Genomic DNA, 18,513 nt, shown 5'->3' with positions numbered 1-18,513 from the left:
GCATCTTGGTAGTCTTCACTCCTGATTCAGCCATGCCATTTATCTTGGGTAAACTTGTGCTTGATGTCGAGTGTTCTAAGTTCCACTCTGTGGCACCGTTTCGCACCGTTTATTTTAAGCTTCACAGGAGGACTGAGGGCCATCATCCGTGACAAGAACAGCTCGCACACCATGTCTTGCAAAACGATCCTTCAACTTGCCGATAACACAAGCAGCCGTTAAACAGTAAAGCTGGTGGGCCTCACAGAAGTCATTAGAGTCCACAGTTACCAGAAAGTTCCTGCCCTTGTGCTCTATTACGTTACAACCCACGCACTCCCACGGAGAATTTGGTCATGGATTAGGCTTTAGTGGCTCTCTTTGTTGTGGCGCTGCGTACTTTTGGCACAGTTCACATGCCTCAACGTTATCGTTCATTTCAGCACGTGCAGCAGTGTGCTCTGTATGCCTATGTGTGTTGCATCAAGAAAGGGGCTGACAGATGGAATAGCACATGCCGAGGATGACGAGACCGCCTTTAACGAAGATAGGTCCTCCTATCGAAACGTTGGCAATCCTTTCTGAGCCACCTTATCCCGGTTTATAAAGTTTATACCACAATGTGTGTTGCATGTAGCTTCTGCTGCAAATCAGGTCGGAAAGGTTTGGGGATCGCCAGACGTTGCCCTTTGTATTTGAGGTTGTCGTGCACTACAAGCTTATCGCTCAAGGGAAAGTAGGCTTTCGTTTCCGGAGGCACTTCATGCTAGGTTTGTGGCCATCCTGACAGAATTACAGTCTTATATATCTGCGAAGAGGCATCCATTACGGTTGCAGCACTTATCTCTTCAACTGTATTTTTACGAACTGGTAACCACTGCAAAGCATTCATGTCCTCTGCTTGTTCTTGGCATCGATCATGCGGTAGGAACGCTCGAGACCTGGTGTCACCCCGAAGAATATCCGTATGTCATTGCTGTAACGTTGCGTTTGCAAATACTCCTTTGTAACCTTTTTCGGCACTTGATCGAGCAGTTTCCTCATGGTTGTTTGCAGTGGCTTGTAGCCAGTAAGGACAGTAGTTTGTCTCCCGAAAGTATACTGAGGGAATTTCCATAAGGATAATACAATTGCAAGCATCACTTTTTCTATCTGTGCATATCGCACTTCAGTACAAGTGAGCGCTCCGCTTGGAAATACTACTGGCTCATCCTTTTACAGGAGCGCCGTTCCTAAACTACGTTCACTGGTATCGCTGTTCACTGCAAGTGGTTTCTAGATATCACAGTATGCTATTACTGGTGTTTCAGCAAAATGTTCTTGGCCTCTTGAAATACCTTGGCGTTTTCATCTTTCCAGTCCCACGCTTTAATTTGACTGTTAGCTTCCTGAGCGACTCGCTTACTTCTGGAATTTTTTGTAGGAAACTTGCGACGTAGTTAACCATTCCACAGAAACGTGGAATCCCGTATACATAATTCGGCGGCGGCCTTTCTCGGATGGCGTTGGCCCTTTCCGGGTCGACACTTAGTCGATCACTTGTGAGCGAGTGTCCAAGAAACATCATGCTTGTACGGTGTTGAGTTCTTTTTCCTTGTTCAAACGCACACCGATCTTCTGACACATGTCTAGCTTCAGGTCACGATCACGTCGCGCTTCCCTTTCAGTTCCACGGACACCAAAAACTAGTATGTCTTCAGCTACGCACAGCACAACTTTGAGTCCCTGGAGGGTTGTTTGACGCCTTTTCTTAAATATGTAACTACTCACTCCAAGCCGAATGGGAGGCGGAGCCATTCAGAACATGTCATTGGTGCCTGTATTGTAGTTAGGATACTATATTCTTCATCCAAGATGCACTGCGAGTATCTGTCGCGTAGGTCATACTTTGAGATGATCTTGGCCTTTGCACCCTCTGGCAAAATTTCATCCAGGACAGGTAGCGGGTGTCAGTCGCTTTCCAGACCATTGTCCAGGGCTTGTAGTTCAATGCGTATCCTCATTTCACCATTTTTCTTTGCGGCGACGGTCATTCGGCTGAGCCATGAAGTAGGTTCACTGACCATCTCAATTATTCCACGCTGCTCCCCGTGTATAAGTGTTTTTTCGATTGTAGCTTGATGCTGACAGGAATGCGGAAGTTTGTGACTGCTTTCGCACAAACTGACGGGTTGGCTCAAGATGTACTTTCCCAGGCAACGAGCCTAAGGACTGTTCGAGAACAGCTGGGTACTACTGGAAGATGCAATTCGTCGAGCCTTTTGTGTGTTCCTCAAAGACGCTGGCAACGAGATTATAGCCCACCGTAATGAGTCTCATGACCTTAGCTGTCTGCCGTCCTATAAGTCGTGTGAGGTCATCTCGCACAACGATGAACTCTGCAGCGTGCTCGTGTCCATCTCGAGTGATCGCACTCAAAAGTTTGTCTGGTCTATCGGTGTCTCCTTTTTACCGTTCCACATGCGCAGACTTGTTGATGTCGGCTTTATCTGAAGTGATGTGGTTCTCTTCTGCATTATGACGTTAACTGCAGTCCGTCTGTCAACCTGAAACCACTTTCCTTCCACTGGAATCTAACGCCATGAGCAATGGGTTTGCTCTGCTATCTCGAATCATGAGTATAGCATCAGAGTCATTATTTTGAGCTTTCAAGCTGGCGACAGTGTTACTGCTCTTGCTCACTTGCGAAGTGGTTGAGCTTTTTGAAGTTGTCATATGTTTGCTTCCACACCGGACATACGTTGATTCAGGTTTCGTGGCTTCCTCCACAACAACTGCATGTTCGCACTGTTCTACTCACTGTTCGGTGCTTCCGTTTGTTGACATCTGTGGTTGCGATGCTGCGTTTATTCTTTGTGACGGCGTGCACATCTTCGGCGGGTGTGGCTGCCTTTTTGGAAAGATTTAACTGTTTCTTTGTTGTTTTGAGCGCGAGGCAAACCTTCATAACCTTTCCTGCCGAGGGGTATTCCAGCTTCAACATGTCAGCGCAAGCTTTTCCGTCTTTTGTTCCGCAGACAATCTGGTCGCGCATCATCTCCTTTTCTAACGTGAGCGGCATTCTCTGATCTCCAGCTTCAGATCCGCCAGGAAACTGTCGAAGCTTTCTTCGGAAAGTTATACTCGGGTGCGAAAATCATAACGAGAGTAGACTTTGTTTTACCTTGGCGGAGAAATGCGCGTCAAACAGTTCTAGCACGTGCTTGAAATCAAATTCTGGGTGTGGTTGCACCAGAGTTGGTTCTCCGAAGCTGAGTGTGTTGTACACATCTAGCAGATTTGATCCTCCGACAGTGAGAAGAAGAGCAACTTGGCTTGCCGAAGGTGCGTCAGTAGCATCGGTCGCTTTCAGGTATAGGATGAAGGCGTGTCTGAACGTGCGCCATTGTTCCGCGGCGTTGCTATCGGCTTCGAATTCCGGTGGTGGCGGCAGCGTGTCCATGCTGCTTGGTTGCTTCGCTCACTCGTCGCATTAGTGGTTTCACTCTTCCACTTCTGACACCATGTTGATTTCTCGTAGGGAAGACGCAGGATTTAAAGAGACACGTTCACTGAGGTTACACCACCATAAGCGTCTTCCTTCGAAGACCGCGAGGCCTAGTCTGCTTTACGAGAAGCCTGGGAGCGCGTCGTTGAGAAGTGATTGCGCCATTGTGTGGTGGCGCGATCTGGAAGTTGCTCATACAACAGCGAGAGGTTCTTTGAAAAGTCTCACATAGCCAATACATTTATGGTGCAGCCATCTAAATCATTGGCATGGACTACGTTCATTGAAAACGGTGCATACCGAGTGCACTTGGGGCGCAGCCTGCTGAAGCCTCGGCAAAGCTGTCCTTGAATAAACCTTGTGACGCGTTCGATTCCGCTTACCATGGAAGAAATGAAGGGATCTTTTTTTCGTCATTGTTAGTGACAAATTGTCAGTGACACATGCCCACTTATACAACTTGGCGCCAAAGTGCTCATTAAACAGCGGTGCACACCTCCTGGCCCATGGCAGTAAACCAAGCTGGCATCAAAAAAGTTTATTGAAGACCAGCAAAAGCTTACTGCACATTCCCAGGGCTCCAACACGGTGTGAAAATTTTTCTTCGTACAGTGGTACCTACCCAGTCCCGCATCTACAGTGACCCATGTCGGCCTGAAGAGCGTCGCGTATGTACCGATTGCCACATACTCAGTCGCACAAGAGGATCCGATGCTTCGTTTGGAACTCTGTTCCCTCAACGCAGCAGCTGCATGTGCTACCCATTCAACCACGGACTACGGTGGCTTGCGTCGTGCTACGGTCACTGCGACGCCACTTTATGGTGTCCACGAGGGTCTTGGAAAAATTTAGGGTGCAGACTCTTTTCCCAAGCCTATCACCCCCTGAAGGAAGCCGAACGCCTGGCCGTGGTACACTTTTGCCCAATTGAATCAGTGGATGCCCAGTGGCGGTAGGAATCGACCCTAAAACCTCCCGCAGCCTAAGCGCGGGCGCTCTACAACTAGGCCACGGCTTCAAACGTAACGAACTGGTGTACGGTGCCCCAATAGGCGCGGTGGGGCATTACGTACATACTCAACATGTCGCTGGGCCTGTCGCTTAGCCGCTCCGTGAGGCCATTTGTTTGCGGGAGGTACGTGGTCAATTTTCCGTGAACGTTGTTGGAACTCGTGAAGGAGGGATTCTATTACTCCTGACAAGTAGAAAGGATAAATATCGCTGATTAGTTCGAGGAGCACAATGGCGATGTACCAAGTTCCGAAGAACGGGCACAGGAATGTCACGCGCATTCGCTTCAGGAAGGGCCGCGGCCTTGGCGTAGCCTGTCAGGTCATCCACGCCAACAATAATCCAGCGCTTTTCATTCATATCCGCTCTCGGAAGTGGGCCATAGAGGTCGATGCTGTCGATGCTGTCGACATGGGCAAAGAGAATCGCAGCTCTCTGATTGGTGGTCAGGATCCAAATCTTGTGATGGTCAGTTTGTGATGAGCTTTGTAATGTACTGTTTTCAGTGAAATCAATAAAGATGACTGATTGATTGAGCGTCCTCTCCGCGCCAAGTCTAAGCGACATCTGACAGCGCTTAGCCAAACTGACTGAAGGCGCCACGGTTAGAAGACATTCTGTGACAACAGAAGTGCGGAAGGCGATGGGCGATTCCACAGCCGAAACACATCTGACATGCACCATGTGTCGACTCAACGAAGAAGTTGTAGTGACTGCCGTGAAGAGAGAAAATGGAAACCGACAGCGTTGGCAGTGGGGCGGAATATGACGGTGGCGGGGCCGTGCCATCGCGGAAGCGTACCTGAACTACGGAAGTGTGAACTTGGATTATCGGTGCCATCAGAAGTGTGTATAGAGCTGGGTAGTCAGCATAGGAAAGTGGTGCAGCCACAAAAGCTAGCTGGTGAATGGGGAGAAGTGCTTCAAATGTCTGGGTACGGATGGCTTGTTGTATGGCTGGAGTCCGAGTTGGCGCACGCTTCTTGCAATGGGGGAACAGCGAAAGCTGCCGGTATGGGCTGGCTGCTTTTTTGGTCGTCCGGCTTATTGTGAGCGCTTACACATTCACAAGCAGACAGCCAGTCTTCGGAGTCATGTTCTCTGGTCCAGCTGAAGATGACCGGGTCGCGCGACATAGAACGCCTGCGGAAGTGACAGGGACAGACATTGGTGTAGGCGCCGAATTTGTGGTGTCAGTCATGGTGTAGCTATGTGACGTAGGAGCGTGGAGCTCCACGATGACATGAGCGATTCCTTACAAACTCCACCAAATATAATTAGAGGTAATTACAAAGGTGATAATAGTTCAAGGTCAATCTAGCAGAAGCGAACAGCACGATCTATCTTGTAATGACAGCACCGGTCGTCGTCTTCGACTCGCCACTGAAAACACGAGACGCAGCTCATTTACTACAAGTGGAAAATAACTGTAGTTTACTACCGTGCTTTTGGGAACTTATTTCTCGATAATGGTTCAAGGAACGTAGCTTCCAGAAGTAAGGTACTGCTGCAGCCACATAAACATTTTGCCCTTTGGCCATGTTTTTCCGTCATCACAGTCCACCTTAAGCTCTACAGCTGGTGGCAAGCCTCTCGCGCTGTTTTCGGCATTCGTTGGCTTTGATTCTGAAATTACAACATGGCACCAAGTGTTGCATAGTAAGAATTAAAAAGTTACATAATCACATCGGGGAAACACACAGAACTTTTTCTAGGAAGTGCGAAACTACGCCAGAACTTCAGTTGTGATTTTTTCGTGACTTACAGATATCCTCCCTGACAGTCGATTACTGCACAAGATTATCATCGCCGTGAAGTCTATTTTCGCTCAACTACCCTCGGACGAGGTGACAGACAGGATGGTTCCTATCATCAATCACCGCAGAGAAAACCCTGATGTAAGTTATCACGGCTTTTTAAGTATACTGCGTGTAAACGTTGTTATCATGGATTCGTCCGTCAATGTGAACCCATATTTTGTGCCATAGTTATAGCGCTGTCGTCAAAGTATGTAGCTATAATTTTAGGAGCAAACCAGTTCAAATTGGTGAGCGTAAAGCTGAAGAGCCATTATGAATCCTGTTCTCCGCTACATTCACATACGGTTCCATATGCTATGAACCTTTATACCAATTAATCTAGCTCAATAAACAATACATGTTATTACACAACGCATGTACTTTCATATGGTACTGAATACTTAGATGCCTAAATTGATACTAGCCGCTGATCCATAGATACTGTAGTAAATTAGAGCTTCAATGTGCCTCAAGAGTCAAATTGCAGAGAGCGAAACCTCCGCAAAAAACAAGATACCGTGAGAATAGGGCACATTGGCATGGCCGCGGTGAAAAAAAATTGCGTCAGTTTCGCTATTGTAACATTCATTTATAAGCAGTAATTGTAATCACGGCTACCAGGACAGGAAAGGATGACATCGCCCTTGATCATGTTAAAATGCTGTTTGGCAAGTACAATTGACAGGTGTAATTCAATATCGTATTTAGTAACTGAGGCGAATATGAATATAGAAGGAAGACAATTATTCAATTGAATCGAATTGATTGAACGCAGAATGCTCGATATTTTTGACCAAAGTGAATTGTCATCATTGCGTAGAGTTCATTCGGTAAAAAGTAGGGGTGGGTGAACATTCTAAGTTTCGAATACGAATCGAATATTGCACTATAGATATTCGAATTCGCATTCGGAAATGAGCTATTCGGTATTTTCTAATATTAAAACTAACTAGGTATTTCACAGCAACCGATTATCAAACTCTAACTACCCTTGTCCGCCTACTAAGCATAGTATCACAAATTATCAGAAGATAAACGAGAAACATTTTCTAGGCACACCGAAAGAAAGGGCCCTATAACATAAAACTATTGCAATATGTTTTTATTCCAATCTCCTAACGTCAAATTGACGTAACCACTGAAGAAAGTATCGGGCGGTAACCCGCAGCGTTGTTTGAAAGCTCAAAGCAAACGCGCTCCTCGTATATAGGGGGTCACTTTTTTGTCTTCCAGAGCCAATATCACTGCCTACATCGAGCATATTTTCTTAGCGAATTCGCTGAAAAGAGGCAAGGAGCACGCTCAAGTGTAGAGGGTTTCGATATGCCTGAGCCAGCAGAGTGAGAGTAGATAACCGGATAAGAAGGGTAGTGCCACCGTGTGCGATTGATCCGATTCCCTTTATATGCACTGACTGGTGGAAAATCGCGGTGGCGTCCATCGGAACGTTAAAAATGCCGCCAGAACGGACTCTAGCAAAGAGTTGGCAAACTGATGTATACGTGCTGAAAGGGCTTGATAACGTTATGCTTCTACGGGAAAATTTTTATTATACGCAGATAAATTCGTGCTCGCAGGCCGCTCCGAGAAGCTATTGCCTGAAAAATCGACGATTACCCATCCCCTGTTCCTTTCGAAACGGGGAGTCTTCGGCTATTCAAAAAAAAAATCTGTTTTGCTCGGCATATTAATGCACATCACTTTGACGCGATGAGTTCCCGCGCTTTTGTGATGTCGCGGACACACGGGGAAAGGGGGTGCAGCCTGAATACGTTTGACCAAAGGCAGAGTATCATGTAAAAAACAAGAGCGTCATATTAGAAATAATTATGTTTCGTTCGTTCGGTTTAATCATGCATAATCAGTGTGCACATATGGTATCAAATGGGGTGACTTCGCAGTTTTAGTCACGTCGCGTGAGAAGCAGGCGAAGGGGGGGTAGCCCACAGATTTTCTTATCAATCATGGAGAACTGACTACAAAATAAGACGGTAATTACTCTTTTTTTTTTGGTCGCATGGTGGAAGGCAACGTACATGACAACATGTGATTTGAGGTCGTAGTCTATCATTTAGTGTTTTTGGCAGTATAGTTAAGGGGCAGCTTTATATTTATTGCTACAACCGTTAGTCTTCATTTAAACGGACCCTTTTACACGCGATAATAGTACACAATTCCGTCAGCACTTTTTTTCTCTTTTTTTTTTGCCACAGCACGTGATTTTTTTCCCGTCAGCATTTTTTGAGTGGCAATAATTTATTCAGCAGCCATATAATCGCAGGCAGCTTAATCTTGCTTCAAATCAGGTTATATTGATCGGGGAGACCACCATTCGTGCAATGTTTTTGCAGTGACAGTTAATGATCATGGGTTTAAAACTTATCCTAATTGTTTCTGATAGAGCTGCATTTTTTCACTAGTCTATACAGATGTGGTGTCTATTTATATGGAAGGAAATGTTCCTGTTTTGTATATATGCGTTCGCGCTTCAATATTCAAAATTCAATTCGATATTCGATAATTACTATTTGCATTCGATTCGTATTCGATTCACGTTCGCAAAAGCTGGTATTCGGCCATCTGTAGTGGAAATGTCTGTGTGCATAGCTGTTTCACAATTGGGCGACCACGCACTGACAGTGAGAACAGATACACGAATAGTGTGGCGTTGGTTGAAGGAGTTTAGGGTAGTACTGTTGCGGGCTTACGTTTTTATTTACTTTATTTATTGATTTATTGTTTCTTCCCTTGAAGAAAAAGAGTTTCAAATCACGTGATGTTTTTACCACTCCTGCCTGGGATTCCAAATGGAAGCCGGCAGTATTGTAAAATAAATAAATAAATGCTGCAGCCTCATCGAGGCTATTGCAGGGGTGGCATGAACAAGAAACATACAAACCTTTATAAACAAGCTTGCGTCAATTGTTTCAGCCGAAGTGAACGGATGTTCACTGGTAATTATTTGTTAATTATTTGTTAATTAATTAATTGTTGATAGAAAAAAGTTATATTTAACGGCATAAGTGGGGGTAAAAAATTTTCAGATATTTAGAGCGTGGTGACTCCACGTAGATGAGGGTTTTGAAAAGGTCGAATAGGTATCTAGAGAGGACAAACGAGCAGAATTGATTAACATGTGAAGGAATTTTAGGCACTCAAGTTCGAAACGCTCTGCAAAGTGGGGTGAGACCAAGTAGGGGAAAGGAGTTCGATGGCGAAAAGTCTTTGTCACAACTTCTACAAACAAAACGCACTGCCTTTTTTAAGCTGATTTTATTTATTTCACGTCATGGTGTATGTATGGATTCTATACAACGTGGCCATATTCAAAGAGAGGGCGAATAAGGGATTGATAGGTTAGGAGTTTAGTTTCTTAAGGAGCAAGACGCATCGTACAATGTAATTAACCTAGTCTTTTAAGGGCCTTGTTACAGGTGACATCAATGTGTTTCGGCCATGACAAATCGTATGTCAGTAGGGTACCTAAATATTTGAATTTGAACGCTTTATTTGAAGTAATATTACTGAAGGCATAGGCAAAGAAGGAAGGGCATGGGCGTCTTGTAAAGGACATGGAAACAGCTTTGAGAAAGTTGATATTCATTTGCCATGCTTTGGACCATTTACAGAAATCAGCGGAATAATTGTTAAGGGCAACATGGTAAGCTGGAGAATTATTTGTGCGATATAAAACGCAATCGTTTGAAAACAAGGTGTATTTGAACGGAGGTGCGTAGGGGGAGATCATTACTGTAAATCAGGAATGAAAGAAGACCGAGTACTGAGCCTCTAAACAGGCATCAAAGTTGGGTTAGTAGAGTTGAAACGTACATATTGTGAGCGCTGGGAAAGAAAGTCTGATATCCAGCCAACCAAGACTGTTTTTTTTTATAGCGAACAGCTTGTGCATACGTTTAGGGCGTGAGACAGTGTAGAAGGCTTTTGCAAAGCTTATACAAATATCAGAAATCTGGTCACCTATTTCTAAGAGCTACCGACCTCGTGAACGAATTCTGTCAGTTGTGTTATAGTGCTGAGGCCACGTCTAAAACTATGCTGGAAAGTGCAGAACATTTTGTTAGCTTCAAGGAATTTTATAATATGCTTAATGATTACGTGTTCAGGTAATTTACATGAATGTGCTGATAAGAAGATGGGCCTATACTTAGACAGCACTTGAACGTTACCTGACTTAAATGAGGGAAGAATTCAAATGAGTTCCCAGGAGGGAGGAAGGGTGACGGTTGGGAGAAATTTTCGAAAGATTATTGTTAGATATCTGCTGCACCAACGAGAGTACGGAACGAGAAAAAGAGTTGTGATACCGTCAGGACCACACGATTTCTTGGTGTCTAAGTTTAGGATTAAGTTAAACACACCCTCAGGAGATACTGATACATCGTCGGTTGGAGGGTATGGTTCAGAATCAAAAACAGTGATTACCGAGTTATCAGTCCTAAAGACAAAGTGGAAGTAAGTATTCAAAGAAGCTATTGTGTGCGTATCAGAAACTGCAACATTGTTAATTATCAACTTATCCGAGACTGACCGAGGTAGTAGGACAACTTTCCAAAATTTAGGAGGATTAGTCTTTATTAATTTCGGCAAGTTTACCTTGTAATAAAATTGTTTTGCTGCAACCATTTTAGAACAAAGTTCATTTTTAGCGCTATGGAACTGCATGAGTTTTGTTGAGCCGCCAGAACGTTTTGATCGCCGTAATCTGGCCACACGACGTGATAAATGCCAAAGGTCTCTAGCCATCCAAGGAATTTCAGTGTTTCTTTTCTTTGTTTTTAAAGGAATGAAAAGGTTTGCACACTTACTGACAAGATTTTCGAAGAAACTTGTCAAGGTATTAGTTTCACTAGGCATACTTATTAGTTCAAATTCATCAAACAAATCGCATAGGGCGTCTGGTATTGTCTAATCACCAGCACGGTTATAGCCTGGAAATGTGCAAAAGATGTAGCGTGATTTATGGACGATGCGTGGAACTGAAATTAACTCAGGATTGTGGTCAGATGTGCTATCAGTATCATCGCATTCATAACCGGCACTAAAAATATAAAAGTAAGAAAATCAAGCTGAAAGTCTGAATTTTGCCGAGTGAAATCGTGAAGGATCTGGCGCAGGCCACAGGACAATGAAATGTGGACCAACTCCCACCCTATAGCTACTTTGCGTGCGCTCACTTTCATTGACGACTAATCAACAACAGGAGCATTAAAATCGCCCATGCAGATAACGGTGAATGAGGAAGCATTTTATGTATGCAAAAATTTGCTTAGATTGTGTAAATACTCAATACTAGAACCAGGCGGACGGTGAGCGACCCCTACAACCAAAGACATATATTCAAGTTAGACTTTTCAACACAAAGACTCAGTACCAGGAGGTGCAGGGTGTAAAGAAGAGTGGAGGATAGATTGAAGAAATAGAGCAGCACCGCCTCCTTTCCTGAAATTTCTTCTCCCTGAACCACTTTGAAGCCAGAAAGAGTTACTCCAGAACCATGCACAACATCTTGTGACCAGGTCTCCGTAACACGGGTAATATGTGGCGAGTCGGACGAGACCAAGAAAATATACTTAAAGAAATTGCTGACAAAGCCTCTTCCATTAACGTTTAGAATGGAAAGTTTATTGCCATTGCGTTGAAATCGAGTATACTTACTCTAGGAGGTGTTTCGTCGGGTATAGTTGAGCCAGCAGATGATCTAACAAGAATATTGCATGTGATATCTCAATAGTATCCAAAACCCTGTCAATAAATTCATGATCAAATCGAAGTTGAAGAGATGAGCCACTATCCCTAAGGCAGCAGGAGGCTTCCCAAAGCTTCTTGCGAATATTGTGAACCTGAGGTGAGAAGTATTTTAAAACACGAAAGTTAGTGTTTTCTTTAGTTTACAGCAATTCTTCAGCACCAGCAGCTTATCCTGAAAATCAAGGAGCTTCATGATAACGGGACGTGACAGGTGCACAAACGATGACTGCCGAAATAATAGCTCTCCAATGGTGACGATTTCCTGTCAAATGAATGGAAAATTAAAATCATGCGACCAATTCGTCAAGCTCCAGTTCTTCAGCAGAAAAACCACTGCTCTCCAGCGGAAGAATGATTCGCAACACTCACCGCTCGCATAGGTTTTTCTCTCTTTGCTATCTGTTACGTTTCGGTGTCATCTCTTATGTTTCAGCAGAAACGAACTGTCGACAGTTTATAATGTTGAATTCTGTAACTAAATACAAATGAAATAGCAATCGTTATTGGATTCGTATTGAAAGTATAAAATAATAGCCTATATCCAATTAGCGCCTTTTTCCGCAAACCTCACCGAGCTTTGCTAAAGGACGCCTTTTTCGACAAGGAAGCCGTCAAGCATTCCCGTCTTCACGCCATAAACTTATTTGCTAAGGTTTGCTCGCCGTCCGAAATTGAAATCCTTAGGTGCGCGACTTAGCCTGATGAAAATTGTCTCCTCCAGTGTGACCGAGGTGCAAAAACGTGTGATGAAAGAGAAATAAATAGGAGCACTTCTTTCTTTCTTTGCTTTTCTCCTGTATAAAATGTATGGCACAACAGTTCTTACCTTACTTACAGCATGTATTACTTGTTCACGGGATGCCGACACCCGGGTTACATATTACAGCAGTTGATTGTATTCGCTTTCTTGAGTCTGCAATTTTCGATGAGGACAACGCAGTGCAAGACGCCTAGTGTTCCCAGTGTTGTGTAACTATTACCCTTAGACTGTGACTTAGTGTTAAAAATGAGCCCCATACATGTTTCACACCAGCACCGCGGCGTTTCCGTTCTCTATTATAAAGTACGCTTGTTTACGAGAGAGCTTTTTCTTCACCTCAAATGTGTTCGGCATCGCCTGTGTTAACAGCCCACCAAGGAGGACGTACTTCAGTTGATGTTAAACTCGGAAAAAGAAGAAAGGAAGAGCAATGGAAAAATCGAAGGCAAGTGTTGATGACTACCAACAATGTTATGTTTCTGTTTATTTATTTATTTATTTATTTATTTATTTATTTGTTTATTTATTTATTTATTTATTTATTTATTTATTTATTTATTTATTTATTTATTTATTTTTGCCATGAAACTGGTCAGCGGAGCTGGCGTTCACTAATTGCCTAGCATTGCGCGATTCAGCAGAATAATTCCACTATATTACACTTCACCTTAACGGCCCTTCACGGGTGTCCAAGTAACGTTTCGCTCGAACGGAAGTTCCTTCAAGAGAACTCAATCAAAAATCTAAAACCGGAGCTTCTCTCAGCGTGGCCACTTTGTGATATCTCATTTTGTTTGGAGAAGGCAAGAGAGTACGCGAGAGAGAAAGCAACGAAAGGAGAGGCATAGAGGTCAACCAGACGAGCGTCCTGTTTGCTAGCCTACACTGGAGGTAAGGAAAAGGGAGAATAGATAGAAGAAAAGAGGGAAAGCATGAGCACTGAGTGCACATCGGAGGATGTACAGGGGCGATAGAGACCGTTTTTTTTTTTCATCGGCGCCGCCATATTGACATGTGTACTTGTTTATTGAATGACAGCGTTTCATCGTCTAACAACTATTATCGCTCAGCACAGGACGCGCCTGTATGTAGCGGGAAGTTTCTGAAATGTTATCGGTGGTTCTACCCGCTCTTTGTTGTCACCAAACCTTGTATAATCTGATTGCATGTATGCGCGACGCGAATAGCGTAGACCTTTCTGGAAGACGCACGGGCACTAGCACTCTGGAACGTTAAACAAGTTCACGTGTTAATATCGCATGCGCAGTGGCGCCATATATGGGCAGTCGGCAAGCTGGCTTGGGCGAGCGCTCAGTTTGTATGTCAGGTATACGCTCGGCACTAGTTTCTAGCGTTTGCTTTCACGCCGGCGCCTTCTCCTTTGTGTGACATGGCGTCTTCTGCGTTCAAAACGATTTTGTGAGAAGTACTGAAGTAGTGTAGGTCGGCATAGCCAGACTTTCTGCTGGCATTGATGCGCATGGAGCCCACAGCGCGATGTTTGCGCGCGTGTTTGAGCCTACGATCAGCCTTGGATATCGTTTAGTATTTCTGAAAACTCCATTGAATAATGTGATCTTATAACAGTATTCTCTTTTAGTTCAAAGCTGCAGTTTGGGAGCAGGGAAACATACGCGATGATCGTAACAGCGTGGGTACCGTTCTGCTACGGTAGAAGTTGTGCTGTTATACATTGACAACCGTTCAAACTCTTAGCTGTAGATTATATTTTATGACTACTTGGTTCTGTTGACGTGCTTTCCACCCATGAATAAAATAGTTTTGGTTGTGACAACAGCATACCCTTACAGTGTGAATTACACTTGTCCAGCAAAGCAACCGTTTATGAACTGCGCGAGCGTCCGAAGCAGTGGTAGAAGCTATTGCCGATATCCTTGCTCTATTTAGCACATGGTCAAAGCGTACGGCATCAACGTCTATAGATTCATAAATGTTGTGCGGAATGACCATGCGAGGTCTTATGGCGACGTTAGCCCATTTTTTCTTTTTTTTTTCGATAAAGAGGATGATAACCAATTTTTTTCGGTTTTGTTCGTCCTTTACGTACTCACCCGCATTACGAAAATTTTGTCCTCACAAATTGCTGTGGCAGTTTTCTTATGCAATCCTTCTCGTCTATTACGGATTTACAGAGCATAGCATATATATATATATATATATATATATATTTACATATAGCATAGCATAGCATATATAACATAGCATAGATATGTATCATGCTGGTTCACGAAGGGCAGTGATCTCTGTGTTAAGCAGCGCCATCGGCCTCATACAGGCAGCTAGCTTAAACATATAATAGTGATTTCAAGACTGCTACACTTCGAATGCGTGAGAACAATACCGGTGTATTACAAATATTTGATAGCGCCTGGTGCTTAGATGTTTCGGAGTAGCCTTAGGTTGGCCGTACACGAACATGCGCTATTATGTTTCACTTCCTAGGCCAAGTGATCAGACAGTGAGCAGATTTTCTATTTCCTAGCAAAACACAGACGCAGGTTTCCTTCGTTGAATTAAAACTGATACAACTCAAATAGTTCACAACACATACCCTCCACGCTGCTGATGATGCGCGTCCCATGTTGGCGCCCCCAAGAGATATGTCCGCGTACTGCAGTTACCGATGCACCAAAAGACTACGCTGGTTACCCGGCGACCTTGTATGAACGGACATAGCGTAAATTTTACAAAGTACGAGCCAAAATATCACCAAATTGTTCCGTGGCACGTGGCCACAATACTTTCAAGCAGCGCCGCGCCTGATTGCGCAAGCCAAATGAGAGGACAGGCTTGCTGCGCGTCTTTTCTCCTCGCCTGATGAAAAGGCTTATATGACCTCTCTCTGGCCAGTGCACTTCAAGTACTGCACAATTCACAAATGGCTTTTTGTGCCAGTGACGGATGTGGCCACGGTTCTATTATCTACGACTCAGCGAACCATCCCGAGTCCAGTCGCTTTAATGTTGTCCGGAGAGTAAGACGTTGTACGTCGTAACGAGGACAGATACACAATAAGCGCTCCACAATTTCTTCCCACCTACAGTAGTTGTACATCGGGCTCTCGGCCAATTCCATACGATAGGAGCGACCGCCACACCCAGCAGCAAGCGGTAAACAAATGTTATTCTCCCGAGGGAAAGGTTATATGGCAGTTGCAGCCGTAGCAAAGGGTCTAGCTTGTGCAATCGACAATTGAAAGCACTTGAAGAGCTCCAGAAACCTTCTAACTTTTGACGCGCAAGCAGATGAGGTTCCCTGCTGGTTTCCGCCCTTTCCAAAGACCTTCGGCGCGTCTGGGTGTCTTCGTGATTTGGCTGAGACGGCTGTCCTGTGCGCAAGAACTCAAGGATGTATATAAAGGCATGGAAGTTGACCGGAAGTAGTTGTGCTTCACTATCCTGCTCTGGAGTAAGGGGACAGAAACAGATAGAGGCAGCATCAAAGACGAACTAAACCTCGTACGCGACCCATCGGGATAAGCAACGGCAGCAGGCAGCTTCATGATAGTCTAGTATGTTGGTCCGTGGACCTCGGAAATGTGAGCAACGCAAATAGCGTTATGCTCGTACTTCGTCTGTAAGTAATGCTCTAGAACGTTTCTTCTTCTGCTATTGTAGGATAGTCCAGTCTTTCAAAGGCTTGGCACATATCTTGTCTCTGTGTGTTAATGCATCGTCACACGCAGCTGCATGTGTCGCGTATAGATCTGCTAGCCATCCCAATCAGGAAGGCATGATACACAGGAAATATGACGTATTTCTTCAGCTGAAGTTAGTTCAAGTTGTACCTTACTACGTGGCTGTAGAGGACTTATAACACATGGAGGTAAGTTGAGCTTATCCAGCTTGTAGATGCGTGGATATTACTTGCATCCCAATACGTGCAATGCTTTCACGCCAAGGGCTTCACCAGCACACACAAAGAAAAACAAAAGTATTCATGAATATATGGGCACTGGCAGTTTACACAGGCACCACACCACATGCCATCTCGTACTGAATTTTTTCTCTCGTCACTGGCAAGGGATCTTCAACTGTATTGTGTTCTGCAGCCGCAGAATCGTTGAAAACGTTTTAGCAGTAAGAGCCGTACGTGGCGCACATGGCTGCTTGGCATTCACGAGGCGACGCTGCTAACCCACGACAACGTTTAAATTGCATTCTGCACACTTGAGTTTGTAGATCCACGTGGCTAGGGGCATAGTCGGCATTTTATAACACTGCTCGTACCTCTCAGCGCTCGTCTTTGTGTGCCGTCTGTGTGTTGTTATTCTTGGTTATTTAGCTTGCGCTATGATTGAAAATATGATGCTGAATTGGTAGCACTTCCTTACGCGCTTTACTGCTGCTTTCCAGGCCATCGGTTATCGAGCATACTGATGTCACACCCACTCGAGCTAAGGACGGCTTCGAACACCGCTATCTGCATTGTTGCCGGGTAAGATTTCCACCAACAACGCCTTGCCGTACCCTCTAATGTAGCGTACCTAGGGCGCGATCGGAGATCTTTGTTCGATACGCGTTCTGTTCGGTTTCTGCAACGTCACAAAGTGGCAGTATGCAAAATTTCTGAGAACTGGGCAGAGAGAGCAACCATTAGGCAAGCGGTGAACTCCCCAAAAGTTTACTTCCCTCGTTTGTCGTCTGCTTGCAGAGAGTATACTACAAAACGAAATATTTCTCGTCTTCCAAGGAATGAAACCTTTATCTAAAAAAATGTATTTTTTCTTCTCAAGCTAAAACACGTTTTCAAATAGCAGTACGCGTGACTACTGCAAGCTATGACTATTAGTTTCTCTGCGTCGTTCCTAGGTGGTGTCGCGCACAGCGAGAAGTACTTTTTTCCAATCCAATCCAATCCACCAGACGCGCCATGCGAAGCCGGTCTCGTAACGAGCGATGATCGCTCCAAACTTCCCAACTCCCGTCGTGTTCGGCGCCTAGCAGACGACGTGCTCGGTGGCAAGGTGATTGACAGGAGCGTGTCGTCATTTTGACGTCACCAAAAACGTGGCCGCGCCCCGCGGCTGGCGACGTCGGTGCAGAGTAGGCCAAACGCGCGCGCCGGTAACCCAACGAACGCGCCAAACAACGACCTCCGATCGCACCCCTGCTTCACATTTCTAAGTGAAGCTTCCATTGGCTGCCAAGTTTCGGTGGTGATATGGTCACGCCAAAATTCAATTGCCTACAGAGTGGAGCAGCTGCGGGAAATTGCGGTTTGATGAGGTGACAGCTGCGACGGCACCGGAGCGTGAGTCATTAGCAAGTATTCCAGCTGCATAGGCGCGCGCTCACGCCACGCGCTCAACCAATCAGCTGTTTTGCTTCAGCCGGGGAAGGAAATGGCAGCCAAGGCTGCCGGGCGCACTGCGCTGGTTTCGTTTCCGTTCAGTTATGTCTCAGAAAGTGGATGGGACGGCCACACGTTGTGCGTTCCTCCGATGAATGGGCAGCGTTCGACAAGCGGCGGCGAGAACTGGCCCATGAAAGGGCTCACCGTCGGCGCGCCGATCCAGCCTCTAAAGCCGCCCGAGCCCAGGCAATCCCAAAGCAACGAGAAGTTCACGAGCTGAGGGAGCGGGAGGCCGAAGCATTCCGGCACCGTTATCTGTGGGTTACGTAACCGTGACGAAGGTCAGGTGCACGTAGGACATGTTTTGCTCACCCCCATTTTCCCGTATGGAT

The 18,513-nt window shown here is 45.1% G+C and overlaps 1 protein-coding gene across 1 annotated transcript in view; it reads left to right on the top strand.

The window, feature by feature from the left end:
• LOC126528880 (cytochrome P450 3A13-like) overlaps positions 1 to 18,513 on the top strand; it is a 103,537-nt gene that overhangs the window by 62,710 nt on the left and 22,314 nt on the right. Inside the window, exons 7-9 of the mRNA XM_050176472.3 lie at positions 6,245 to 6,375; positions 13,175 to 13,250; positions 17,182 to 17,263. Of these exons, the coding sequence (XP_050032429.2) occupies positions 6,245 to 6,375; positions 13,175 to 13,250; positions 17,182 to 17,263 (289 nt within the window). The remainder of the gene's footprint in view (positions 1 to 6,244; positions 6,376 to 13,174; positions 13,251 to 17,181; positions 17,264 to 18,513) is intronic.

This window comes from Dermacentor andersoni, chromosome 8 (assembly GCF_023375885.2).
Source record: "Dermacentor andersoni chromosome 8, qqDerAnde1_hic_scaffold, whole genome shotgun sequence".
Classification (NCBI taxonomy): Eukaryota; Metazoa; Arthropoda; class Arachnida; order Ixodida; family Ixodidae; genus Dermacentor; species Dermacentor andersoni.
This window is presented reverse-complemented; position numbering and strand designations above follow the sequence as displayed.